Here is a 27,991-nt window from a genome sequence, read left to right on the forward strand (position 1 = left end):
TTGGAATGTTGTATGTGTACTTGGGTACCATTATGTTTGGAAGAATTGACATTCTGTGACTGTAGGATGACAATGAAGTGGCAATAAGATAATTTAGGAGAGTTGAAAGTAAACTTTTTTGAGGGAGAGAAAACAATTCAAGGAGAGACAGAAAAAGTGCAAGAGTACTTAAACAGTTTATCGACGTGCAAGTGTTTATTTATGCTTCAGTCAAGGAAGGATAAAGATATTAATACATCTCATTAGTACCAAAACACTGACAGACTGAAATAGCAGAGGGCGTAGAAGTTCATAGCTGGTTTGAAAAATGAAGCAACTATTTGTCAAGTGCAGGTCCTGCCTACTTAACCTGGTGAACTTCTCGAAAAAGTATTAAAGCAATGGATGAGGCCCATATTGCATATCTGGACCTTATGAAGGTGTTCAGCACCATCCAATATTTCGGTATCATAGATGACCTATCCCTGTTAAATGTAAGTCCCTGCTATTGTATATGTCTATGAGAGATTTTGTATTATTATCTTTGTACTAAGTCAGCTTAATAGTATGTATTTACTGTGGAGCTTTTCTCCCTGGGTCTCCACTGAAAAATGGCTCTGTCACAGTTGGACCAACCCGGTCAACAAATGTCAAATAAATAAATAATAATGCCTGGGATAGCAAATTGGTTCACAAGTAGAAGGCAGGAAGTTAGGGTGAGTGGCTATACCTCCTCCAAAGGACATGTTCAATCCTTTGGACACTTCCGTTTGCATTTACATTTTGAAGGTCAAAGCTGATGTCAAGGATTTTGTGGTTGACCAAGATTGCAGATGAATGTAAACTTGCTGCTATCATAAACTCCTCCGAGAACCAATATCATCCATGCAGACCTGTCCCAAGCAAGTAGCTGATGTCAAAATCATGGACTAAAACTAAATGCTAAGAAGTATATAATGATATATTTTGGCAAGAGTGACATCCTTTGTAACTATCACATTGACAACACATGTCTAAAAGTCATCCCATAATTAGGCATCTGGGAACCTTTGTTAACAAGGAATTGTCCTTTGGTCACCATGTATGCACAGCTTATATACTTAAAGGTATTGCCTTAATACCCAGGAATGTAATTATTGCACTATACTCAGCACTTATTTGGCTGATCATTGAGTTTAATGCTCCCTTTGGTATGTACCTCTCCAAACACTTTTCACAACTGGAATAAGCACAACAGTTTTCACTAAAAAAAAAAATCAAGGGTCTTAATCATAAAAACTATGCAGATCATCTCAAAACCTTGTTCCTCTTCTCCTCAGAGTTAAGCTCTGGCTTTTGTAGAGCTTCAACAAACCCTGTTTTGTCAGACCTATTACACATTTGCAAGAAGAATGGTATCATAAACACCAACTGAAGGGAATCTCAATATGTTTTGCAAAATAAACAGAACATGTTGGAGGGATAGATTTTTATCACAGAGAATACCACTTTAATGGAACCATCTTCCATTCTACCAAAAAAGTACTTCTCTTAATCAACTCAAATATAGTTTAGAAGAATGGATGGGTAGCTGCAAATTCATCCCCAGTTTAGCATCCCCATCCCTTATGGATAAAAGCAACATGCAAATGTCCCAACATATCCTTGTTTGGCCTATCTCAAGATTATTTGTATGCAAAATATAAGGGCTAAAACGTACCATGAGAATGTAAGACTAGGCCTCTTAAGATCCTCACAGATCAATAGCCTCAAAAGTACCAATGAACTTAAAATATTAGTTGTACTGAGATTTAATGCAGAGACAGGGTGGAATGTTATTATTTGGTGCAGTGTTTATTTGACTTTGGATTTTAACTAGAGTTTATTTAGTTATTAAAAGTTATTTACAATGCACCTAGAGAGATAATTATAACATATGGGAGTATTTTGCTAAGCTTAGAATGTCTAGGGATACAAAGCAAGTATGTCTGTTGTCACCAGTGGTATTTGATTTGTGTTTAGAATCTTTGACTAAATAGATTGGGAGTTCTAATTTGCAAAGGCATAAAATCCTTAATGATGGATTTAAAATCTCATTATTTGCTGATGATACTTTTTTGACATATCTTGAAGTGGATATTGAGGTTGTTCCAGCTGATAGCTAAATTTCATAAGCTGTCTTGGAATAAATTTAATAAAACAGAGACGGTACTACTGAATTATGTTCTATCTAAGAATGTGAAAAAAATATGATGGGGTAGCCACTTGACAGTGTAAACACTATCTCTGAATGATTTGGTCACAGTGACTGATGCTCATGTGATACCCCAGTTCCATGTAAAATGGGAAAAGGGTGGTTGATGATGATTATGGAATGATGAATATATATTAAACATTTAACAATTTGGCTAGAAGACTTTCTTGACAGTCAATCAGTTAAACATATGGGAAATTGAAGAGTAAGTTCAGGGATGATTTTCAAATATGGAAAATGATAAGTCCTGAACTGTATCAGATAGAGTAGTATATTTCTTGTGCTATCCTTGTTATATGTTCATAGGTTCGTAGGTAAGTACTAGGCTAGCTTGCCATTTTAAGCCCAGCCAATTTCTCTTTTTGTGTTCAAAATAACCTATCGTATTTGATTATAGATTGACCTTACCCATCCCATGGTCGATAATTATATATTACCCCTAATGGGAATAACTGCGATCATACCATAGATAATTTGAGGGGACCCATGTATGGAATAAATTATTTAGGAACTGCCATAGATAATTTTGGGTGACCCATGCATGGGATAAAGTATTTAGGAGCTGCATCTGTCCATTAGTAGTACAGGGGACAATCCTGGGGTAAATTTTCTGTTTCCTATCCATAGACCTAAGGTGCACTTAAAAATTAACAGTGATGAACTTTATTTTATGTAAATGGAGAGTCTGTTCCACAGCAGCGGTACACTCTGCAAAATATACCTGTCCCTCCAAACTGTTTGATGTTTCAGAAGAACTTTAGATCCCTAGACCAAGTATTTCTGATGCCATTTGACTTGCTGATATGCAGTAAATCCATCTGTAATGGGTCAGAGGATGCCTTGTATGCTTGTATGCCAGACACAGGTCACCTCTTAGCAGTCTGTAAGATACCAAGTATAGTGAGTTGGTCCATGTAGGACATGCTGTTTAGGCCTTATATCCTTTTAGTAAGGTATCTTTGTGGACAGTCCAGTTGTTGCATGCATTTTAGGCATTTTTAACTGTGTATCAAGGAACTTTCTAAAATCAGTAAATAATATGATACAAGATTATATCTGAGAAGATAATAGTAAGAATAGAACATCTTGAGATAAATTAGGACCGTTAAAAGATTGGGAATATTTAAGTCTGCCTGCTCTAGGATTGTGCTGTGGTACAATGAAAGTAAAATTCTTGTTTGTCTTTTCCTGGTTAGGGGTTGCCACAGCAGAACTCCGGTCCGCTAATGATTGACAGTCGATTTTTATGGTGCCGAGTTGCCAGCCCAATGCCCAACCTTCAGCGAAGGCACGCCCATTCACGCATGTCTTTTGGAGGCCACTCGACCGCGGGGAGGACATGCAGACTCCACACAGAAGGCACTCCAGCCGAGAATCGAACAGGAGAACCTCTTGCTGTGAGGCAACAATGCTACCACTGTACCACCGCGGATCTACAATGTAAGTAAATGTTTTGTTAATTCAGATGTGTGATGCAAAATGAAAAGCTCTAGTGAGATTGATGACATAAGATGATAAAACGTTTGATAGGCAGGCATACTGGCCTTTAAGGTTATGAAAAGCTGAACTACTTATTATAAGTTAAGTTGGGAGAAAAGCTATGAATTTTAAGGAACTTATTAGATATGGCAAATTGTGGCCAGGATTCATAGGCTGAGTAGTATACGGCATGTTGTTGCATGGAACTGGTCATGCACAGGTAGGTTTTGATTTACGATAACAAGAAGCGCTGTGGGGTGTGAGGAAAACAACATGGGAAATGGTGTATGCAAAGATAATATAATAACATGTAAATGAAGATACAAAGCCTAAGTGCATAATGAGATGTGAATTTACATTTTGTAATCTTAGTGTGAGTTGAGTGCCACTTTAAGAGCAAACAGCGTGTGGAAACTTTTGGATTTACAGCAAATAAACATGTTGCAAGCAGCAGCCACAATAGCATTTTTGAAGCCTAACTTCAACCAACCCTAACTTTACACCTGCTAGCAAGATGCAGAACTAGGTGGTATAAAAGAAGATGATACTAGCAATGATGGCATACCTCCAGCTAACTGATCACTACCTGATGTACTGTTTTTGTGCATATGGAGATATTAGCAGGGTCTGAATGACATGTATCACCCAAAACCAGGAGTGGGACTATTGGAACAAATTTCTAGAGGGGGAAATGTAATAGAAAGGAAATAAGACATTTATAACTGTAGGCTAGAAACTGCCTTCCCTATCAAGGACTGATATTTGAGTATAGACAAAGAGAAAGGGACTGGGGAATCCTAATTGAAAGACCTGCTCTGGTAGAGTTTTTAACTGACTGGAACAAAAGCCGCTGTTAAAAAAGGGATTATTAGTAGGGATATAAAATTATGAAATATAATTAAAGGAATCAATCACAGGAGGTTAGAAAAGACTGGGAAGAGCGTTTGGATAAACAATTCACAATTAAACAATGGGAGGACATATGTATGTCTCCCAAATATGCAACAAAGTCTAGAAGATTTAGGAGTTTTACTTGGAAGTGTTTGCATAGTTATTTTATACCCTAAGCAGACTTCAAAGAATTTTCTTCAGGTAGCTGCAAATGTTGGAGGTGTGACGGGGAAGAAAGAAGTAACTGGGAACATATGTCTTGGGAGTGTAAAAACTGGCAGGCATTAAAAATTTCCTGCAGAGTACTCTGTCAGAAATATTGCTTGACCAAATGGGTATAATTAAAGAAGTGATTTTTTGAGCTTGCGTTATAGCATCTGAATTGCCAAGACATAGTAAGGCCTTGTGAAGTAGATTTCTGGTGGCTGACAGAAAAAGCAATTACTAGAAAAAAGAAATCAAAGTCTAAGTCAGCTGTAAGTAAAGTATTAAGTATTGTAACAGAGATAAAAGAACTAGAAGTGAGATCTTAGAATAGGGTAGGAGCAAATTACATAGAAAAAATGGAAATTGTGGGAACAATACACTCAAAATAATGTTTTGCAGGAGTAAGGTTTAAAGGAAGGCAGGAATCAATTTATGTAATGTTGAATTGATGATAGATACACAAAAGTATATATGTGATGTATAATGTTTGCAACTGATAATATGTTAATATGGTTTGTTTTCTTTTATATAACTATATGTTTGGCTGCATCTTAAGTGATATCTTCACCACCAAACACGAGCACACAAAATTGTCACTACAGGAAAAAACAAGGCCAGTATTACCTCTCAGACATTTTAATAAAATACAGATGCACAGTCTTATTCAATAAAAAAGTCCAACGCCAGGATTATTTTTTCTTCCAAAAACACACAGAATAAGCACAAAATAAGCAGCAATAGATTCCAACACATGAACTGTAAAATACCCGAACACTCCTAGAACTCCTCTAGCGCCTCAGCTCATAGCATTTTCAGAGTATACTTTTCGTCACAAAACCCTCCCCTCTTATACTCTAAAAATTCAATTAACCACTTAACTAATTCTGCATCATTACAGAAAACAATTCCAGTGACACTCCCTGTTCAACCCCTTTGGGATCATTGTATCAAATTTCAAGATCAAAATAAATTCCATTTTCCATAGTTTCTTTTTTTATATCTAACTCAATGTTTGCTTACTTGATACAAAATTGTAGCTTTTAAACCCTGGGTATCATTATTATGAAATTCCTTGAAATGTAATGCCATGGGGCTTATTTCCCAGCCTTTTCTTATATTTCTCACATGTTCTTTCAGTCTTTCCTTGCATTTCCTTTTACTCTCCCCCACATATATCTTACCACAAGGGCATTTTAATCCATATATTATTCCTGCACTATCACAGGTATATGTACCCTTCGGTGTGCCTTCCTTGAAGGTTGGGTGTCGGGCAGGCATCTCGGCACTGTAAAAATCTACTGCCAATCATTAGTGGATCGGAGTTCCGCTGTGGCGACCCCTAACCGGGAAAAGCCATAAGACATTACTTTACAGGTATATGTACCCTTACTAAAAAAAAATTTAATTTATTTTGTCAAAAGTCTGCATGACATATTGACAACAACTGCATTTTCCACGGGGGAAAGTACCAACTCTTTGTATTTCCCTATTCCTATTTAACATAGGTAGCTGAAACTTCCTATGTAGTATGAAGTCTTTTATACTTCTACCTCTTGAATAAGAAAAAAATGGAAAGTCAAGGCCACTGATTTTTTTTTACTTTTACGTTTTTGCAAAAATGCCCCAATGATACTTAACTAATTTCACAAGGGTCTCTGAAAAAACAAAAAACACATTTTGTTTTTCCTGTTTACTACGTTCAACTACCCTTTCTACTACCTCTTCATTTTATTACCCTAGCCTTATTCTCTTTCACTATAGTCTGACTATACCCCCTACTTATAAATACTTCCGCCATTTTCCTTCTCTCTCTCACACTCCTTCTTATTACTACATATCCTTTTTATTCTGAGAAATTCCCCATACGGAATGGACCTTATCGTATGGGAGGATGGCAACTTTCTCCATGTAAAATGTGATTACTTCCTTTAAATTTTCTATACATTTCTGTTTGAATACCCTCATCCTTAATACCTCGCAATGTTATATCCAGGAAGTTCACTCTCACACCTTTCTGGATACCATCAAATTTTATATTATAGTTATTCTCATGTAGATCCTGTACAAATTTCTTTACTTCATTCCATCCCCCTTGTACACAAATATTAAATCATCTATAAATCTACAGTAATGTAATACATGCTTACCGAAAAAGATATTTTTATATACAAATTTATTTTCAAACATACCCATAAAAGGTTGGCATACATGGGGCAAAACCAGCTGCCATAGCTGTACCTTTTAACTGCTTGTATTGCTCTCCATTAAATTCAAAAATGTTATGACTCAAACAAAAATATACTAACTCTAAAATATAATGAGTCTTTGGAGTATCTTTAAGAAAAAATAACAGAGCCTCCAAGCCATGTGTATGTTCTATATTTGTGTACAAACTCAGTATGTCCATAACTATAAAGAACATGTCTTCTTCCCATGCCACATTTTTTTTTCTCTAAGAAATCAAAAGAATCTTTTATATAGGATGGTCATTTTTCTACCCCCCCCCCCTTAAATATGTATGCAAGAAAGAGGCTAGGTTATGTGTAAAGTAACCACAAGCAGACACAATAGGTCTCCCAGGAGGATCTACTAGGTTCTTGTGAATTTTGGGAACACAGAAAAAATAGGCCATGGTATTTTCCTTAACTGCAAACTTTTTATGTACATCTTCATATCAAAAATATTTCAATCTATACCCTTTCATCAACAATTCCTTATACATAGCTAATGCCTCTAAATAATTTTCCATTCCTACCTTTGCATATACATTTTCATTATTTAAATGAGTATAACACATTTTCGGATATTGCACATAATGTAACACTACCAATTTTCCCCCTTTGTCAGAAGGTTTAAAAACCAGTTCCCTATTTTGGTTTAGGCTTAATAAACTTTGCCATTCTTGTTTATTTAAATTATATTTAACTTTTTTCCTGTTCCCATTTAATAATTCACATTCTTTCACAACCGCAAATTGTAATGCACAGGAAAACTCTTGAATATTTTCATCCTTACATACAGGTATAAAATCAGTTTTATATACAACATTTTCAGTATTTAATATACAATAAGCATCCATTTCACAATCAGATACACATGAATAAAAACTTGTGTCACTGGTTTCCGTATCACTGCTTACACTTTCCCTTTCCATGTCATGCATCTCCTGGGAAAAATAAGACATTAAATATAATTTTCTAACAAATTTAAAAACTTCACATTTCACTCATAGCCCCTTGGCAATGCTGTGGGGCTACATTTTAAACCTTTCTGCAACACTTCTATATCAGTAGCAGACAGAAAAAAAAAAAAACTGACAAGTTTCTAACATAACTTTCTTCACAATTATTAATACCATTTGCCTCTTTTATAAGCCCGTACATTGGGGTGAAATGACCCCTGATTCTCATGCCCATATTCTTGGTTTTTGGTTCTCTTTTTGTTGCCCCTCCCTGGTTCATGAAAAGTTCTGGTCATATAGCCTGGATTGGCTGGCTCCGGCAAAACTGGAAAGTGGCCTTCTTCCTCACTATCCCTATTGAAAAACGAGGATTCACTCCCTGCTGATGAAACATTGCCGTTTGTATTTCTTCTACCCATTCTTTGTTCAAACCATACCTTCTGGTGATGTTCTTGTTGGTTGGTGGATACTACGAATGTTGTATTGCATTCATAGTCTCTGATATCCCTCTGTAGTTTGTCTTTTTTTCTGCCAATCAGTTCTTTTTCATAGCTATCCAATTTCTCATTTACCCCTGTTAAAAAATTCTCAAGGGTAATTCCACTAGCTGTCTGTGTTATTTGATTACATATGGGTTTAGTTTCCTCCACTATTTTTGTCTCTTAAGGTCGTCCCTCTCAATTAAGATGTTGACCCATTCCAAACTACATTTATGGGCCGGCGCTATCCACCTGGCATGAAATTTTTTTATCTTCTTCATTTTCTAAATTGAAAGGTGAAGATGGGCTTTTCACAGTATGTAAACCTCTCGGTGTGATGTTAAGCTCTACATACCTTTGTAGGCTTAATGAATTGAAGAAAACCGACACCTCCTTAAACAGCAGTTTCTCCACCTTATTAAGAAGCTGCTGCAATTCCAGAGTTTCTGCCACTTCCCTGTTTCTGCTGACTGCAGAAAATGGATTATCTGTCCGATAGTTCCTATTTTCTCTCCAAATATTGGCAGAAATGGACCACACATCTTTTTGTTGATGAGCACTATTATTGCCTGATTCTTGGCTTTTATTCACATTAACTGTCATAGCATTTCCAGAGCAGACCCCAAAAAAGCCATCTAGAGACTTGGACATTGTCTCCTGTGAGGATTCCCTGAATATCCTTGGCAAAACTCTGAAAGAATCACTGGGCATATAGATATCTTCACCACCAAATGAGAGCACACAAAATTGTCACCACAGGAAAAAATAAGGCCAGTATTACATTTCAGACGTTTTAATAAAATACAGATGCACAGTCTTATTCAATAAAAAAGTCCAATGCCAGGATCATTTTTTCTTCTAAAAAACACACAGAATAAGCACAAAATAAGCAGCAATAGATTCCAACACATGAACTGTAAAATACCCGAACACTCCTAGAACTCCTCTAGCACCTCGTCTCATAGCCTTTTCAGAGTATACTAATAATATACTAACTATAAATAATGTTGGAGATGTGACGGGGAAGAAAGAAGTAACTGGGAACACATGTCTTGGGAGTGTAAAAACTGGCAGACATTAAACATTTCCTACAGAGTACTCTGTCAGAAATATTGCTTGACCAAATAGGTATAATTAAAGAACTGATTTTTTTGAGCTTGCATTATACCATCTGAATTGCCTAGACATAGTAAGGCCTTGTGAAGTAGATTTCTGGTGGCTAACAGAAAAAGCAATTACTAGAAAAAAGAAATCAAAGTCTAAGCCAGCTGTAAGTAAAGTATTAAGTATTATAACAGAGATAAAAGAACTGGAAGTGAGATCCTTAGAAAAGGGTAGGAGCAAATTACATAGAAAAAAATGGAAATTGTGGGAACAATACACGCAGAAAAATGTTTTGCAGGAGTAAGGTTTAAAGGAAGTCAGGAATCAATTTATGTAATGTTGAATTGATGATAGATACACAAAAGTATATATGTGATGTATAATGTTTGCAACTGAGAATATGTTAATATGGTTTGTTTTCTTTTATATAACTATATGTTTGGCTGCATCTTAAATGATAATTCAATAAAGTTGCTAAAAGAAGCATTAAGGACCTGTTCACTAATGATAGCAGGGGAAGTTATATTTGATGGTATTTCCAGAGGGAAGGTTGAGAGGGAGAAAGATGTAAAGTTGGAGGTGAATTTGTCATCCATTAGGTTTGCTATATCTTCTGGCTCATTATGGGTAGGTCTATTTAAAATGATCTCTGTACACAATGTGTATTGCCTTTGAGGTTGCATACATAGCTAAAGAATGCCTTGTGTTTGTCCTTGGCCTGGGAGGATAAATTTACCTTGGATTTGATTTTAGTAGACTTTGTCTTCTGAATTGTTTGTTTAGTTTGGTAAGAGTGCTTTTATCTTACTGGCTTCTGTACTTCCTCATTTTTGCCATGATTTTCTTCCTTCTGTTATGCAGTATATTGATTTTGTGATTCCACCAGGGTGGCTTGGCTTTTGAGTTAGTTTTGTCTGATGGGTATAGCTGCTTTTATCTAGCTATTAACGTGCTTGTATAGGATTTCTGTGAACAGTTCTGCATAGGCAGCAGTGTTCTCAGGGTTTATGGGGGCTTTACATTTTGCCAGGTTATCACTTAATAAGCAGGATGTTAGCCTTAGAGTAGTTCCTGAATATTCTAGTGTTAGCTGTGGGTTCAGATTTTATTTTTTACTTCAAAGGAGACCATTTTGTGATCTGATCTTACCAGAGAAGACATTATACTAGGGGGTGTGCAGCACTGTCCCATATTAGTGAGGATCAGATCCAGTATGGTTGCACCACTGGTTGGTGTATTGATAATCTGGTCCAGGTTATTTGTGCTTACAAAATCCAGGAATGTCTGTGCCTGTACATTTGGTATCATATATGATTCCCAGTTAATAGTGTGGTAATTAAAGTTGTCCATGAATATGGTATTGGGTTTGATGGGTTTCCTGGATCATAGAGTGGAACCTATAACTTGCAAGGAAGTGATATTAGATTTTGCGTATGTTCATTTGAGATTGAAGTACTTCAAGTACATTGTCCTGTTTGACCAGCCTTGAGGTATATTTATTTCTGATGTAAATCGAGACACTTCAACCTTTAGTCCCTGTCTGTGTAGTAACTAGTATAAATGTGTGGAAGGCATTATAACCTTGCATTATTGGTGTGCTCTCTGCGGCTGTAAATCATGCCTCAGTGACCGCACAAATGTCAGCATTCTCTCGAGTAACGAGAGCTTCTAGGGAGTGGAGGTTTTTTTTTTTTGTTTAGTCTCCTAGCATTAAGCAGTAATACCTTTAGATTTTCTTGGTTTTGATTTGCTATGTCAGAAGTACTTTCAGTTTGGCATTGCCTAAAAAAGACACTATGAGGGAAGACAATGTTTTAGCTAATATTTGAAACCCTAGATGGGAGAGGTGCAGACCATCCCTGGCAAAACAGCATGATCTGTTGACCAGCTCCTTCCATGCTGACAAATATTGCACTCCCTTAGAATGACACCAGAAACTAAGCCAGTTATTAAAGTCATTCATCTTTTGTTCGTACTGTGGCATCATCCTTGGAGAAGTAAAATGCTGCTCAGTGCTAGGCTTAACCAGCCTGGGACACATATTCCAAGAGCTCCATGATGTCTCTCTTAATATAGTCTAGAGATACGTCTCATGTCAGCTACACCCACATGGACTATGACTGAGTCATACTGATACTTGTGGTCCAGTGACCTGAGTGCATACTCTTGTGGATCCTAGCCCCTAATAAGCAACTAACTGTGACTTTCTCCTTACTAAGCCTGGTGAGAGGGACATCAGTGTGTCTCATGATGGAGTCTCCAGTGACCAGAATGTTGGATTGTGGGGTGGCTTGCTTTATTGGCTTAGAAGTAGAGGCTCCATGAGATCTGACTTTGTGTTCATGTGGGTGTTTTGAAAGAGAGCATTCAGGGCTGCTCAGGGTATTTGTTATCTGTATTTCATCTAGGAGGTCTTTGGAGTTTAGGAAGGTTACATTTAAGTGCCTCAGCATATGAGGGTCTATATGGCTGCTTTGAATTCTGTGTGATGGTTTTAACATGTGAACTACTGACAAACTTATTGACATTAGGAGTACGGTTATGTCAGAGCTTTACCTCCAGTGACATTGTATAAATACATCTCTTACATACCATATCAGTTTGTTGGAGAATTAACTGGTTGTCAGTAAACATAACGCAATTTCTACATTGCCTCAGAATGCCCATGTGATGATATGAGGTTGTGCCATTCGTGCCTCAGCATATGAGGGTCTATATGGCTGCTTTGAATTCTGTGTGATGGTTTTAACATGTGAACTACTGACAAACTTATTGACATTAGGAGTACGGTTATGTCAGAGCTTTACCTCCAGTGACATTGTATAAATACATCTCTTACATACCATATCAGTTTGTTGGAGAATTAACTGGTTGTCAGTAAACATAACGCAATTTCTACATTGCCTCAGAATGCCCATGTGATGATATGAGGTTGTGCCATTCGTGCCAGGGAGAATTGGGCAGTGCATGCATAATATATGCCAGCATAGCTAGCTGGAGTTTTGCAAAGAATGTTATGCCATTTGGCTATCACACTGATTTGTACAGATGTTTGAGTTAAAAATATATTTGTAAAGTTACTTGTGTTAAAAATGCATCAACAGTGGGTCCTGCTGGACAGAAATAATGTGTGCATGTATATTAGGTTGCATTTTTGTAACTGATCAAATATGCATGTTTATCAGAGGTTATAGCTTATAGATGCTGCCACAGATCTTAGCAAAGTTCTGTGTGTGTATTGTACAAGAGTCAGGTGACCAGAGGTGATGTCATCTAGTTTCTTTGAAACTCTAACAGCAGCACAGAATCTGATAGGAAAGATTACTGATAGAATATATATATCTCACACATCCACACAGACAAAGAGAGACATCATCTGGCTTTTGCTGTGGTAAGACACTCAGCACTTATGAGCTTGTTTTGCTTTAGTAAGTAGTCAGGTAACAGTAATTCTTTAGTCAGTCAGGGACATTTAGTGAGAGTATTTTAGTATTATTTTCTGCATCTGTGAGAAACTATCCAACTGTATTTTTTATATCTCTGTGGTTGAAACTCTGTTGTTTATTGTATTCAGTATTCTCCTTTTTTTAATCATTAAATATTTTAATGCTTTTCATTGTGGCTGGTCCTTTAGAGAATACTTTTAACATCTTGAGCATACTTATGCTTGTTTTAGTGACACTGTGGCTGCTCCTGAAAGCCTTGTTGCTTTGGTTACACTCTACCATTTGTATTAGTTTTAATTTTACACAGTATAATTGGTTACCCTTGGTAAGAAAGTAAAAGAACCCTTGCAAGTACGGCAACTGCATGGCCTCAAAAAGAATAAATGCAATTCAAAAAAGCACAAAGGCCAGCAGACTGTGGTATAGAAATGCTTTATTAAAGCATGTATTAATAGAGTAACAAACCGGTTTTGGCTAAGCAGGTTAAGCAGCGTTCATCAGTGTTAAGTCAAAAAGCCATAAAAACCATTGCCCTTATATATCACAAAGTGGGAACAAAATTCATGGTCATTGGTTGATAAAAAATTATCATTAAGCTCCGGTGGGAATAAACCACCCAACTTAATGATCCATTTCTTTTCTTTTGTATTTAATATTGAATGCCACTCAGCTTTATTTGTTCTATTCCCCACAATCCTGTCTATAATAATAAATCTAAAATTACCATTCCTGTGTGCCATTGAATGTTTATACAAAGCATTAATGAGTTTTTTGGTCCTAATGTCACTGCAATGTTCGGATATACATAGTCTCAAGGGTCTAGAAGTTTCTCCTATATAAAAGGCTGATCAGGTGCATGTTGCAAGATAAATCACCCAGTCTGTTCCACAATTGGCATAAAACCTGATGTCATAAACAGTACCTGTGTTCCTGCTGGTAAACTGTTTGGATTTCATCAACCTATGGCAATGTGTGCATTGTCCACAAGGGACACAACCAGAAAGTAAATCACCTGTCATAGTTTTTGAATGGGATCTGGGGTGTATCTAGAGCCATGTTTGAAATGATTGAAATGTGATCCAAGGGTCCTTCCTCTATGAATATGCTGTCTACACTTGGTGTGTTTTCTTCCTGCCCTCCTTGTCCTACCCCTAAAGGGTTTTGTGAATTACTACATTTGGACAAAGGAGAATCTGTGGTATGCTGTATATCTAAGTCTGTGGACGAAGATGAATCGTCCCCAGATCTCCCATTATGAGATGATGTGGACTTCTTAAGAATGGACCTGGGCGTTTACTCTTGGGAGTTCTCTTATTGAAATTTAACAGGTTTGCTCCTTTTGTAGAAAAAGACTTGAACTTGAGAGCAAACATTTGGAATTAGAATTAACAGAGAGACTGTGGCATTTGGAGGCCTAAGAAAAGGAGAAACAGATGGAATTAGAATCAGCAGAGAAACTTTGGAGTTTGGCGATAGAAGGGAATGAGAGACTGCGGCATTTTGAAGCCGAAGAAAAGGAGAAACGGTGTCAACATGAGAGGGAGATGCTGACTCTTCATTAAGGTCATGGAGGTAATGGGGAAGGGAATAACTGAACCCCAGAAGCAATAAATATCAGTAAACATCTTCCACAGTTTACAGAGGGTGACAATTTTGATAGTTTTATTCATATCTTTGAAAGAGTATATAAACAGTATAATGTTGACCTAGGGCTCTGGGTACACTTTCTTACCCTCTTACTCCATTGCTGATTGTTTAAATTATGATAAAGTAAAACATTCCAATAGACATTGTTTTAAGTTAATACCTGAAGCTTACATAAAAAAGTTCCTTGAGCAAAAACACAAGGCCGATGAAAGTGTATATGATTATATTGCTGAGATAAACACTTATTTTCATAGGTGCGTGAGTGAGTGTCAGGTCACCACTTTTGAAAGGCTGTCAGACTTTTTGGTGAGGGAACAAGCCCTTCATTAGCACTTTGCTTGAGGACATGAGAATCTGGTTGGCAGACAGGAGTGTAATTCTGCAGATGAGCTGGGGAGACAACGAGATCTCTACTTAGCAAGCAGGGCACCACTCCACAAGAAGGGGATACCCACTTCTGCACATGGATATAAGGGCACCCATGGTGGATAGCCTAAACCACCCCAACAGAGTCCACCAGTAACAGGGGAATATACTAGTTCAGGTACACAGCCAGGATCGAGGGATAGATGTTTTAAATGCAACCAGAGAGGCCATGTAGTATACAAATGTACACAGAAAAAAGGTGGGGAACAAAAGGTGAGGGAGCCAGCATGTGGGAATAACAGCATGCTAGTGGTAAGTTGTCTGGAGACAGCAGAGATACCAAACTATCACCAGAGTTTGTATCCTATCTTAGTGGATGGAAGACAGGCCACTACTAAGAGTGATACACCCTCTGAAATAACCAGTGTAAAACCTGCAGTGATTAAAGAGGAGCAATACTTGCTTGCGCAGTCCACTCCATTCAGAACATTAGGAAGGACTCCATTCCAAATACCTTTGGCCAGGGATCACCTTGACTAGAAGGGTGGAAAAGGAAGCAAGCAGGTAGGTATGTTTGAGGATATCCCTGCAGATGTCGTGATAGGGAATGATTTTGATAATGCAGTACTTTGTGTGCGTGCAGTTAGGCTTGGAGACAGGCATGTGAGTCTGCTAGCCTGGGGGAGACCCAGACAGATCCCACACCTGAAGCTGGGGTTGGTGACATAGCTATTTCAGGGAGGGAGCTACCTTGTAGCAGTGAGCCTGAAAGTGAGCCACAGCTGCTGGTAGGTACTGATGTTCCCATGGACAAGGTGACTGCAAGGACAGAGGTGAGTGGTAGTAACCAGGCAGCTGACAATGAGGCACCATTGTCAGAACATACCAGGATTCCTGTAGAAAGGGAACTGGGAAGGTTCACAAAGGTAGAGTTGAGACAGGCTCAGCTTTCAGACCCTACTTTATGAGGCATGAGGGAGGTAGCAAAGGAGGCACCTGATTCTCAAGACAAAGGGAAGTCTGTATACTGGAACAAAGGGTTACTGTATAGAGAGTGGACCCCTGAACGAGGGATAGAGGGGGAGGTAATACAGCAGTTGGTAGTGCCCATACATTCCTTTTGCAGGTTATATGGGCATAAAGTGTACCAAGTGACATATTATGCAGCACTTTTATTGGTCTGGGATTCCAAGGGATGTAACAGTGTATTGCAGGACCTGTGATCAGTGCCAAAAGGTAGGCAAGGCAGGAGACAAGGTCAAAGGTCCTTTGATGTCTTTGCCTGTGACTGAAGAGCCATTTCAGGGGGTAGCTATGGATATTATGGTGCCTTTGAGTATCCCAAGTTCCACAAGAAAGAAGTATATCTTGGTGGTAGTAGATTATGGTACTAGATGTCCTGAGGCTGGGGTTCTCTCTTCCATCTAGGCAGAGAAGGTGGCAAAAGCTTTGTTAGAAATTTTCAGCAGGGTAGGTTTCCCGAGAGAAATGCTGACTGATAGGGGTGCCAATTTCATGTCAGATCTGCTGCATTGTCTGTGGATGTGCTCTGGGGTGAATCACCTAAAGGCCACCCCTACCACCCCCAGACTAATGGTCTTGTGGAGAGGTTGAACTCTACACTAAAGACCATGCTTCAGGCATTTGCAGACCAGTTTAAAGAGAGTGGGACAAATATATTTGCCTCATCTGCTCCATGCATACAGAAAGGTACCCCAGGAATCCACAGGTTATTTACCCTTTGAGCTGCTGTATGAGGAGGCCTTTAGGTTTGATTCATGATGAGTGGGAGGGTGAGTGTGAATCCCACAAGGAGTCTGTTGTGGCATATTTCCTAAACTTCAGGACAAGGCTTAGGGAGATCATGAGCTTGGCCCAGGAGAACCTAGCAGGAGCCCAACAGCAGAAAAATGTCTGGTATGGTTGAGCCCAATAGTATGCTCTGGGACAGCAATTTATGGTGCTCATTCCTGTCAGACACAATAAGTTGTAGCCAGCTTGGGAGGACCCCTTTGAAGGGGTAAGGAAGGTCAGTGGGGTTAATTACATGGTACACCTCCTAAGCAGGAGGCATTCAGCATGTCAAGGAGGTCATGGGCAGACTGCAAAGGGCAGGGTTGACCATTAAGCCCAGTAAGTGCCATGTGGGTATGGCAGAGATCTCCTACCTGGGACATAGAATGGGGTGTGGTAAGATCAGGCCAGAACATGCCAAAGTAGAAGCTATTCAGGTGTAGCCTGCCCCTGTTACCAAAAAGGAGGTGATGGCATTCTTGGCAACAGTGGGGTACTATAGAAATTATGTTCCCAATTATAGTACAATAGCTGCTCCCCTGCCAGACCTGATGAGGAAAAAACAGGCCAGATAAGGTAGTGTGGATCCCAGCCTGTGAGCAGGCATTCCAAAGGCTTAAAGGGGCTTTGGGAGGACCTCCTGTGTTAGCCAGTCCAGATTACAGCAAATAATTTGTTGTGCAGGTGGATGCTTCAAACCATGGGGTAGGGGCTGTACTCAGCCAGGTTTCCTCAGAGGGAGAAGAGCACCCAGTTGTACCCATCCATAGACTCCAACCCAGGGAGGAATGTTATACAGCTGTAGAAAAAGACCATCTAGCCAGAGTATGGGCACTGCAGAAAATTCACCTCTATCTGTATTGAAGAAAATTCACTGTGGTTACACACCACTATCCCTTAACATCCCTACATCATGCCATCCAGTAGAATGTAAGTTATTAAGGTGGAGCTTAGGGTTGCAGGCATATGACATGACAGGACAGTACTGTAGTGGGTTCAGCAATGCCAATGCAGATGGGGTTTCAAGACAGGGTATAGGTTAATGGGTTCCCAGACAGGCCCATTTCTCTCATGCAATGTTTTTCTAGGGTCACTTGAAAAACTAGCTTGAGTCTTCAAAGGGGGAGAGATGTGATGATGTGATGATATGAGGCAGTGCCATTAGTGCCAGAGAGAGTAGGGCAGTGCACGTGTAACATATGCCAGTATAGCTAGTTGGAGTTGTCATTTGACTATCACACTGATTTGTACAATTGTTTGAGTTAAAATATATTTGTAAAGTTACTTGTGTTAAAAATGCATCAACAGTAGGCCCTGCTGGACAGGAAGAATGTATGCATTTATATTAGGTTGTATTGTTGTAACTGATCAAATGTGCATGTTTATCAAAGAACCCTGGAAGGGTGGACAGTTTCAAATTGTGTTATAGCCTTCAGATACTGCCATAAATCTTAGCAAAGCTGTGTGTGTGTATTGTACAAGAGTCAGATGATCAGAGGTGATGTCATCCTCTAACCACCAACTGGATTCTTCGGAACTCTTCCAGCAGCACAGAATCTGACAGGAAAGATTTCTGACAGGATATATATCTCACACATCCACACAGACAAAGAGAGACATCATCTGGCTTTTGCTGTGGTAAGACCCTTATCACACATGAGCTTGCCTTGCTTTAAGTCAGGGAACAGTAATACTTCAGTCAGTCAAGGACATTTAGTGAGAACAGGTTAGTATTGTTTTCTGCATCTGTGAAAGATTATACAGATGTATTATGTTTTACTTCTCTGTGGTTGAAACTCTGTTGTTTATTGTATTCGGTAGTCTCCTTTTTTGTGTTATTATTTTTGATTAAATATTTTAATACATTTCATTGTGCCTGGTACTTTAGAGAATACTTTTAACATCTTGAGAGTACTTATGCTTGTTTTAGTGACACTGTGGCCACTCCTGGAAACCTTGCTGCTTTAGTCAAACCCTGCCATTTGTATTAGTATTAATTTTACACAGTATAATTGGGTACCCTTGGTAAGAGCCTTAGGGTAGCTGACTGGTGGCAGTATGATTACCTCACAATTTGGGCAGAAAAGGGCACAGCTAGTAAATCTGTGCCAGCTTTTCTCAGCTGTATGTGTGTATGAAACTCAAATATCTGAGTGTGTGTGTCGGCTACTGGGAACAGGGACACAGAGCTCCAGTATTAGTGGTCAGGGTGGAGTTTGTGAGGGCCTAGAGAGAGAACGAAAGTCCAGCCCTAGGTCTGGAGCATGTTCCCTGTCTGCTCTTAAGGGAAATTGTGCCTGGTGCAGGAATGTGCATCTGAAAATACTGGGTAAATCCATGTTTGCTCTTAGTGACCATCCTGGTGAGTATTGGGTCTTCTTGATTGCTGGCCTGGAATAGGGACCTATAATAGCCCATATCTACCAAGCTGGTAATGACAATAGTGGGAAAGTTCATATCCATGGCAACAGACCCTTTTTATTGGTTAGACAGTTGGAGTGAGAATATAAAGCAATGTGAGGAGTATCTGGTTTGCCATTCAGGGGACAGTGCTTCTTATTGCAAACTAGTTGCCCTGTGTGCATCTAGGTATTGGTGAAATTTCAGTTATGCTTTTACAGGAAAAATGTAACTCAAGGTGTTGGTGTCTATGCAGGGCACTGACAAACACTAGAGGGAAAATTAATAAGTAGGCTGTGAAAATTTAAGGATGAAGTATTAAGACAGACATCCTGAAGTTAGAAACAAATCAAACAGTATTTAACAAAGACTTAACTTGTCAAAAATGATGAAAATGGGGAAGCCACGTGAATGGCTACTGCCTTACTACTATTAGTGCTGGTCTCAGAACTTCTACCTCTTCCCTTCCTCTATCTCCAACCACTCTTAATTCTTAACAGTCTCAAAACAACCTACCTGTCTAGTCTGTCTCCTATACTCTACCTCCCCTACATCTCCTACTAGCCATTCCTACTTTCCTTTCTTGTTTCCAAACTCCTTTACAACTAGAGCCTACCCACTTTAAATAAGCATTTGCCTAACTATTAACTCTTTTTGCTCTAAGCAGCTTAAATAATATTGTAACTAGTCACATTTTCTTCTGCTAATTGTTTAAAATCTTGTTTGTAACAACTCACATACTTGTCTGCCAATTGTTAATACTCTGTGTAATTAAATTGCCTGAGGAGCTTTTTTTCTCTCCAGGTCTCTGCTTGTAAGATCCTATAGCTGATTGTTACTACTTGTTTGTCTTTTTGGCTTTTCCCAGTTAGGGGTTGCCACAGCGGAACTCCAGTCCACTAATGATTGGCAGTTGATTTTTATGTACCAGCTTGCCAGGCCTAACGCACAGCCTTCAACGAAGGTACGCCCATTCACGCATGTCTCCACGCAGAAGACGCTCTAGCTGAGAATCGAACCGGACAGCGTCTTACTGTGAGGCGACAACACTACCGCAGCACCACCACTGTGGGTTAGCTGATTGTTACTACTATGTTACTAAAATTTAATAAATTGTTTTCTAGTCCAGAGGAGCTTTTCTCCCTGGGTCTCTGCTGAATAGGTTAACAAATGTAAAATAAAAAAAAAAAAAAATATATATATATATATATATATATATATATATATATATATATATATATATATGTATTTACACACATCGAGGACATTTCATACACAGGTATAACAAGTTCCCTCAGCATCCCTAAGACAGTTGTTAGATGTGAAGAAGTGATGTTTGCAGCAGGTATGCAGTATGCACACATGAAGTACTGGAAACATGCACACCTGTATTTCCCATTGAACACCCATAATGTGAGTAGCACTCAGGTTAGTGTCATATATTGCATCATTATGATGTTCCATTCTTCTCTGTGTGAATGGCAAGTCATGTCCTACCAACCTGGCAGCTTTCTGTTCTCAGAGATAGGATCTGTCATAGGTAAATCCTACTAGCTTTCAAGAACTCGTCTGAAGTAACCTGTGTTGATATTCGCAATTCCAATATTTGCACTTTCATGTACCTAAGTTACAAGATGCATGCTGAGATTTCATCTACCTGACTGAACAATAGAATAAACGGGTGTGTAAAAAACAAATGATGCCAGATATTGGTGGTGAAAGGGTAAAAGGTTAAACATGCTTTAAAAAACTCTACTGCCGTAGCTAATTATACTTTGTGCAAGTGTTAATGGTAAACATTTGCATACAATGTGAATACAGATGCAGGAGATATTGTTACCTTTGTACAGTTACTGCAGTAACCCTTCAAACTGTTTTTCATACAGAAAGAGAAATAAACAGTCCAAGTAGTCAGAGGCCTGAATCATCTTCTTCACAGCATTCTGCAGAGAGCAGCACCCAAAGTACAGAAAGCAAGGTAAGATGCTGATGTGGCAGAATGTGAGAGGTTGTATGTGAGTGCCTGCATTTTTGCTTCATGACGTAGCTTGTGCTCCCCAAATTCTGAAATTTAACCAGGCACAGTTGTTGTTTTAATTTTAATTTATGTACTTTAACCAGGTAAGTGAACTGGAAGGTAAATGCTGTCATATTAATATAGCTGGAAACAGAGACAAAAGGTCAGCATACTCTAGCTAGACTGATCCACCAGCAAGGAAGGCAGAAATTTCACTTCCACTGAGATTTTTAGAACCGTTTTTTTTTTTTTATTAGTACTGTGCCTGCTGAGCAGCAGCATTTACCCTACGGTACTTTCTTTCTTGATTGTTTTCAAACAAATGTCAATTAAACCTTCTAAGCAGTGTGTTTGTTGCTCTTTAGTTTTGCTTGTCTTAATTTTGCTTCCATTTCATTGTTTAGTTTTTCTCTGTTCCTTGCAATTAATTTGGAATCAGCATACCCCCCCAAACATGTATACACACAAAACTGTCTAGTTGTTTAAATCACATCCTTATAGAAAGCAGTGGTGTGTTTTTATGTACTTCATTACATTTTCTTGACTAAGCTGTGCCTCAGCTTGGCTGTAGTTTTGAAATTGACTGTAGTACTGCAGTTTCCCTGAATGGCATAGCTTGCATTCCCTAACTGTCTGATTATGTCACAGTAATGTTAAATATTGCTTGTGCCTGCAAAATGTCATTTTCGGAAGTAATTTATTGCCATTTTCCTCCCACACTCCAAAGACATGCAGTAGGTGGATAGCTAGCCACCCGATGGTGTAAACCTTGGCTCAAGATGATTGTCTCTGTGGAAGTGGCACCCCGACCCCATATGAAAAATGGGAAAAGGGGTAGAGGATAGATGGATGGATGTGCATAATCAGTGGGGTAGTTCTTTCACAGCATTACCTGATTGTTTACTGAAAACTGATTTCCTATAGCATGCTGGTCATGGACCAGGACAAAATACAGTTTTGGGCCCATTGGTGACATTCACTGATCTCTTTTTACCTTTTATAAGTCAAGAATCATCATTTTAGAGGACAAGTCCATTAGATTCCCTTAACATGTGATATTGCCTGTGGCACATACATACATTAATGTCCTGGTTACTTATAAAATAGGTATCAGAACTTTATTTAGTCATTTTAATGTATAACTAAAGTAGTTTAGGTAGTAGAAAAGCTATATATTTTCCAATGTATTTGGTACAGTATTGCTCTGTGGACAAACCTGAAATATGCTTCGGAAGTTTCCAAAACATAAAACAAAAACATTATTTTTATCTATATGGTATTTATTTATTGTCTGTCCAATGAGTGGTTAATATAAGTATGTCCAGAACTTTAAATAGCCTAAGTTGCTTGTTTTTAATGGCAATAATAGACTTCATTGAAATAATTCACAAAGATTAAACTATAGCAGGGGTTCCCAAAGTGTGTGCTGCGGTGCCCTGGGGAGCCGCGGCTTCCTCACAGGGGTGCCGCGAACTAATACCCTTCATTTACGATTTGTTTTCTTTTTTTTTTTAATTTTTGCGCTGTTTGAGCTGACGTCATCAATGCACGATGATGTCAGCTCCATCAGGGCTACCAGCCTGTCGGAATTGAGCAAGGTGCTCACGCATTTCCGGCTGGGCATGGCTGCTCAAATGTGAGTGGTAACGGCAACAAATTGATTATGTTTGGGGAGCAAGAATCGGACCTGCGGCAGGTACGGCCAGAAGTAATGAAGACTCCATGCAAGTAAGGAAACTTTCAGAGAAGTGTGTGTGCGTGTTTGTGTGTGTGTGCGTGTGTATATGTGTGTGTGTGTGTGTGTGTGTGTGTGTGTTTTTATACGTGAGTGATGGTTTGTAGTGAGGATAGGGAGGATGATTAGCAGATTAGAGTAGCATCATCTGTGTATTGATTACTGTTGCAGAAGCAAGATAGTTAATGAAATCATTAAATAATAAAGGTCCAAGAATGAAACTTAGTAGGTACTAGTAAGTAGGTAGAAAAGGCTTATGAGTGGCTGTGGAGGTAGCTGGTGAACCAATTGAGTGAAGTAGTCCTGAAACCCAGTGAGTGAAGAGTATGTGCTATTTTTAGATGGAAGATAATATCAAACACTTTGCAAAGGAAAAGGAAGTTTGTGGATACAAGTTTGTTTTGATTTCTCTCTTTGTAAATAACATTAGGGAAGGGCGGTAGGGCTGTGGTTGTGCTATGATTGTGTGCAAGCCATGCTGGGTATATGTTATGTTGTGAGTGCAGTTATTTTATTTATTTACATTTTTTTAATCGGGTTTGCACTACTGTTTTCAAGAGAGGCCTAGGAGAAAAGTTCCTAGCATTGCATAGCAATAGTACTGTTCTGCAGTTCAGTGGTACTCCGTTTATGTGCTGATTTATATTAAGTGATATGATAATGCTGCTGTATGGTTACTTGAAACTGCTGCTTTCTGTTTTTGCAACACATCCTTGAAACTAAACTAAATTGTTACAAAGAAAATCACACAAAATGTATAACATGGCAGAAAATACTGAATGATTCTGTGTTATAATATTGCCAGGTTTTTAGTCCATAAAACTTAACAAGTCACACATTTCATGGACCTTGTTCCCTTTAAGGATGGAAAGGGACATTCTAGGTCTCAGATTGCTTAGTCTTAGTACAAGAATGTACACGTGCAGGTGCAACTTTTCTCTTGATGACTGCATTGTTTGTAGAGCTTTGTACATTATTTCTAGAACATTTTATGCTCATACATGCATCACTATGGAATATGATTAATTTTACTTAAGAACAAGCATATTTCCATATGTCTATCTGTATTTTAACTACACGTGTATGTACAGTTTGTATGTTTATATATATAAACATAATGTATGTGTGTATATATGGTTTGTGATGAAGGGAGATACTGTCAGCACAACTATCTGGAATTTTGTAAATAACTGTGTGTCATTTGTGAGTATTTATAAAGTGTTTGAGATGCATCCACAGTGTGCCCTGTTGGAAGACAACAGAAATGTACGTGCACTATTGTTAACTGTCTAATTACACAGTAAGATTGGATACCCTTTGTTAAGGACCTTAAAATAGCTGATAAGGAGTTGACTGGTGGCAATAGTAACTACATTAATATACACTTTATGTGTGCTGCTGGGGGGGGGGGGGAGCTTGGGAAAACCTGGATTCAGCAAGGGAGCCGAAAATCTAAAAAGTTTGGGAACCACTGAACTAGAGGTATTTTTATATACATGGACAGTTTTGATCTGTTCTACAAAAGTAATTGTTTTCCACAGATTTTTGTCTTAGTTTGTTATAGACCATTGTTGCCCAATTTTTCTTTTTTTAATTGTTTTTTCTCTCCATGTTCCCAGTAGTACTGTAGTAGATTGTTGAGTACATTGTACTTGCCATAGACTACAGCTTCACTGTTCTGTTAGTTATGCTGCCAAGAATGTTCCAGTTTAAAATTTTATACACACTGAGTAGCATGAGGGCTGGATTTATAACACTGTGGCAAAAACACTGTGGAGACTTGCGTTGAGGGTATCAACACTGTGGAGACTTGTGTTGAGGGCATCTGTAATAAGTAGATAGGTAGTTACAAACAGTAGTCCAGGAGACCACTGAGGAGCCTAGCCCAATTTCCTGATTGCTCCAAAGCACTGTCTGGTAAATTGATTTGCTCAAGCTCATACAGCTGACAAATGAAGGCTGAAGGAATAAAACCTTTTAACGCAGGAGATAGCACATTAACAGCTCATATGCTTTATGCTGTCAGCAATGTCAATGCTTATAGCAGAGGAGAGTTAAATAAACTACTGGTCACATTTAAATGGTCACATTTAAACTGTAGACTAGGGTAGAACTTTGGTGCATGGTTGGTGAGGTTTACTGACCTAGCCATCCATTGCAGTGCTGATTAGAACCACCTCTTACAACAATCCTCATTCTCATTAGCACTGACTATACATGCATTATGGTGATGAGATCAGAGTACCAGGGAGCACCATGTAGATGGCAAGGAGCAGACCATGAAGTGTGGGAGCTGCAAAAAGGCAGATATGCATTCTGCAAGCATACTCGATAGGCGACTTTGAAGAAAATGGTCAGTATCACACCAGTGAGGAGAATGTGGTTGTTAAGATCAGTCTCTGGCATTCTGGTGGATACTAACTGTTGACATTATAATTTGGATGGGAAAAACACTGCATTCTCATATGCAAATGGAGACTAATTGTTGAAATGATAATTAGGATGGAAAAACAGACCTGAGCTTCACATGCTGGTGAGTAGTAGTTGCTGACATGATAGTTGGGATGGAAAAAAGGGCACCATTCTGTACCAGATTAAGTGGGGAGATTTAAGAGAGGACTGTGATTGCTGCTAGATAGGGTTTGGTGTTGGAAAAGAGGGTCCAGCTGCTGATAGGCTAGATGAGATTAAGTTCATGATTTCAGTCACCTGAAAAGGCACTGGGAATTGATCATTGCTGTCATGAAAGAGCATTACTGACAGGATGTATGTGCAGGTTAAGTTGAGGGCTTCAGTCACTTCACATGTTCCAGATGATAGAGTGGGCTGAGAAGAGAAAAACTAGACTTGTTCTAGTATCCATGTGCAGGCTATTCCACTGAGTTTTTTTTAAGGCCAGTAGGAAATAATCTATATTATCGTTGCTGCTTATGCCTACTGATAATTTTTGTCTAGATTTAGTTTAGAGGTGGAAGGCTAAAGAATATTGATACCTTCATGAATTGGGATTCTCCATCCCAGCTCTTGCAAGAGGTATAAATCAAGAATATGCATTTTGTATCAAGTGAAAGAAGTTAATGATACCCTGATATTTATGACTGTGTAGGGTTCGGTTATATAACTGCTAGGAAAAGTAGAACAGCTTTTTTATGAGAAAGTAGTTAGTGAGTCTATTTGTACCCTTTTTTTCTTAAAATAATTTAATACCATTTGCTTTTTGTCTGTACCTACGAGGCCATTTACAGTCTTGTTATTATCGACAAAGCAGCCATTCTGATAAAAGTTATTACTTCCACATATTATACATGACATTTCTTTTGAATGTGTTCCCAAATTGCAGCTTACTGCACACAGTAATGTTTAGAATGCTGATTTTATATGTAGTTACTTCTACTCATCTCTGTTTGAACCCAGTACTTTTTGTTTCAATAAAAATACTCCAGAAACAGACATTTAAATACCGTATCAAAACATGTATCCCCCTTTTAACTCACAGCAAACAGACAAAAAATATAAAATTTACACCTCCAAATAGGAGCAGTTGCCTCAAATCAGTGATTTCACTCACATTACCTGTTCTAAACTCAAGGTAACCATATTGCAGTGAATAGTAGAGCCTGTGTTTCCACTTACACAGATTGCTGTCTGTACTTAACTTGTCTCTATTCTCCTCCTATGTGTGAAAAATAACTTGCAAGCATTCAGTAAACATTAACTTCTTAATTTTTTTGAACCCGAATAAAAATCTCATAAACTAGGTCAAACTACTCAATCAACGCCATCCACACCAAATCAAAATTATAGCATTGCCAGTAAATTTAACTCTCATTTCATACAAACAATAGCGTATTTAATCAATAAAAATTCCACAACTACCCTTCTAGTTCCTCCACAACTGGACTACCATCCTAACATCTTTCTATCCAAATAGTTCCAATTTCTGCCATAAAAATTTGCACTTTATTCAGTTGCTTTTACTGTATCTGTTCGTCTTCCTACTTTATTAATTTATTTTGCTTTTTGCTGCACATTCTTAAAGTGTTCAGTTGCATTTAATCTGCTGCATTTATTACTGCTTGTCAGTAGCCTGACTAAATTGTAACTGTTATTCTAAGCCTTAGTTTTGGTTTAAGCACTTGGGTTTCAAACTAGTTGTCTTACATAAGGAAGGTTTGCGGTCTACACTCTTGTGGCAGGAGAGGTAGTTTGCACCCTTTTAAGTTGGGAATTGTTGTTTGATGGTTTATTCTGTCTTGTTAAAAAGTGTCTTAGTTCTGGTTTAATACTTGGGCTTTAGGCCAGTTATTTTACATTAAGAAGGTTTCTGGTCTAAACTGTTGTGGGAGGAGAAGGTAGCCTCTGCCTTTCTGAGCTGGGAATTGCTGGTGAAGGCTTATTCTGGCTGTTATTCTGTCTGTTTGCTCTGATTAAACACTTGGGCTCCAAACCAATTATTTTGTATTAGGAAGGTTTGTGATCTATACTCTTGCAGCAGGAGAGGATAGCCTACACCCTTCTATGTTGGGAATTGCTGGTTTAAGGCTTACTGTGTCTGTTATTCTAAACTTGTCTTAGTTCTGGTTTAAGCACTTGGCTCCAACACAGTTATTTTACAGTAAGAAGGTTTGTGGTCTACTCTCTTGTGGGAGGAGAGGGTAGCCTCCACCCTTCTGACCGTGGAATTGCTGGTGAAGGCTTATTGTGCCTGTTATTTTAAGTGTTTTTGTTTTGGTCTGTGGTCTGCATTCTTGTGGCATTACTGTCTACTCAGATTTTTTTTAACTACTAGAGCATCTAGTTTGCTCATACCTTAGCGTTGCTCTTCAAGTTGCTTGTCTTATTGACTTGTTTTCCTTACTTCTCCCCAGCAGATCAGTGACTATAGCTATGCACTTCCTGACTCTCTCTCTGTGGCCAGTCTGGTTGAGATGGGTATTGTGAGGCATTGTAGCAATTGCCTCATGTACACCGATGACCCACTTATTCTTAATAAGACAGATAGTGTATGTGAGAAGTGTAAATACACTTTAATG

At 38.6% G+C, this 27,991-nt stretch overlaps 1 protein-coding gene across 1 annotated transcript in view; it reads left to right on the forward strand.

The window, feature by feature from the left end:
- Positions 1 to 27,991, forward strand: part of CFAP61 (cilia and flagella associated protein 61) — a 4,145,169-nt gene that overhangs the window by 1,346,295 nt on the left and 2,770,883 nt on the right. The window contains exon 9 of the mRNA XM_044057082.1: positions 21,093 to 21,184. Within this exon, the coding sequence (XP_043913017.1) occupies positions 21,093 to 21,184 (92 nt within the window). The remainder of the gene's footprint in view (positions 1 to 21,092; positions 21,185 to 27,991) is intronic.

The sequence above is a fragment of the Protopterus annectens genome, chromosome 1.part2 (assembly GCF_019279795.1).
Source record: "Protopterus annectens isolate FY-2018-M chromosome 1.part2, PAN1.0, whole genome shotgun sequence".
NCBI classification, from domain to species: Eukaryota; Metazoa; Chordata; order Ceratodontiformes; family Protopteridae; genus Protopterus; species Protopterus annectens.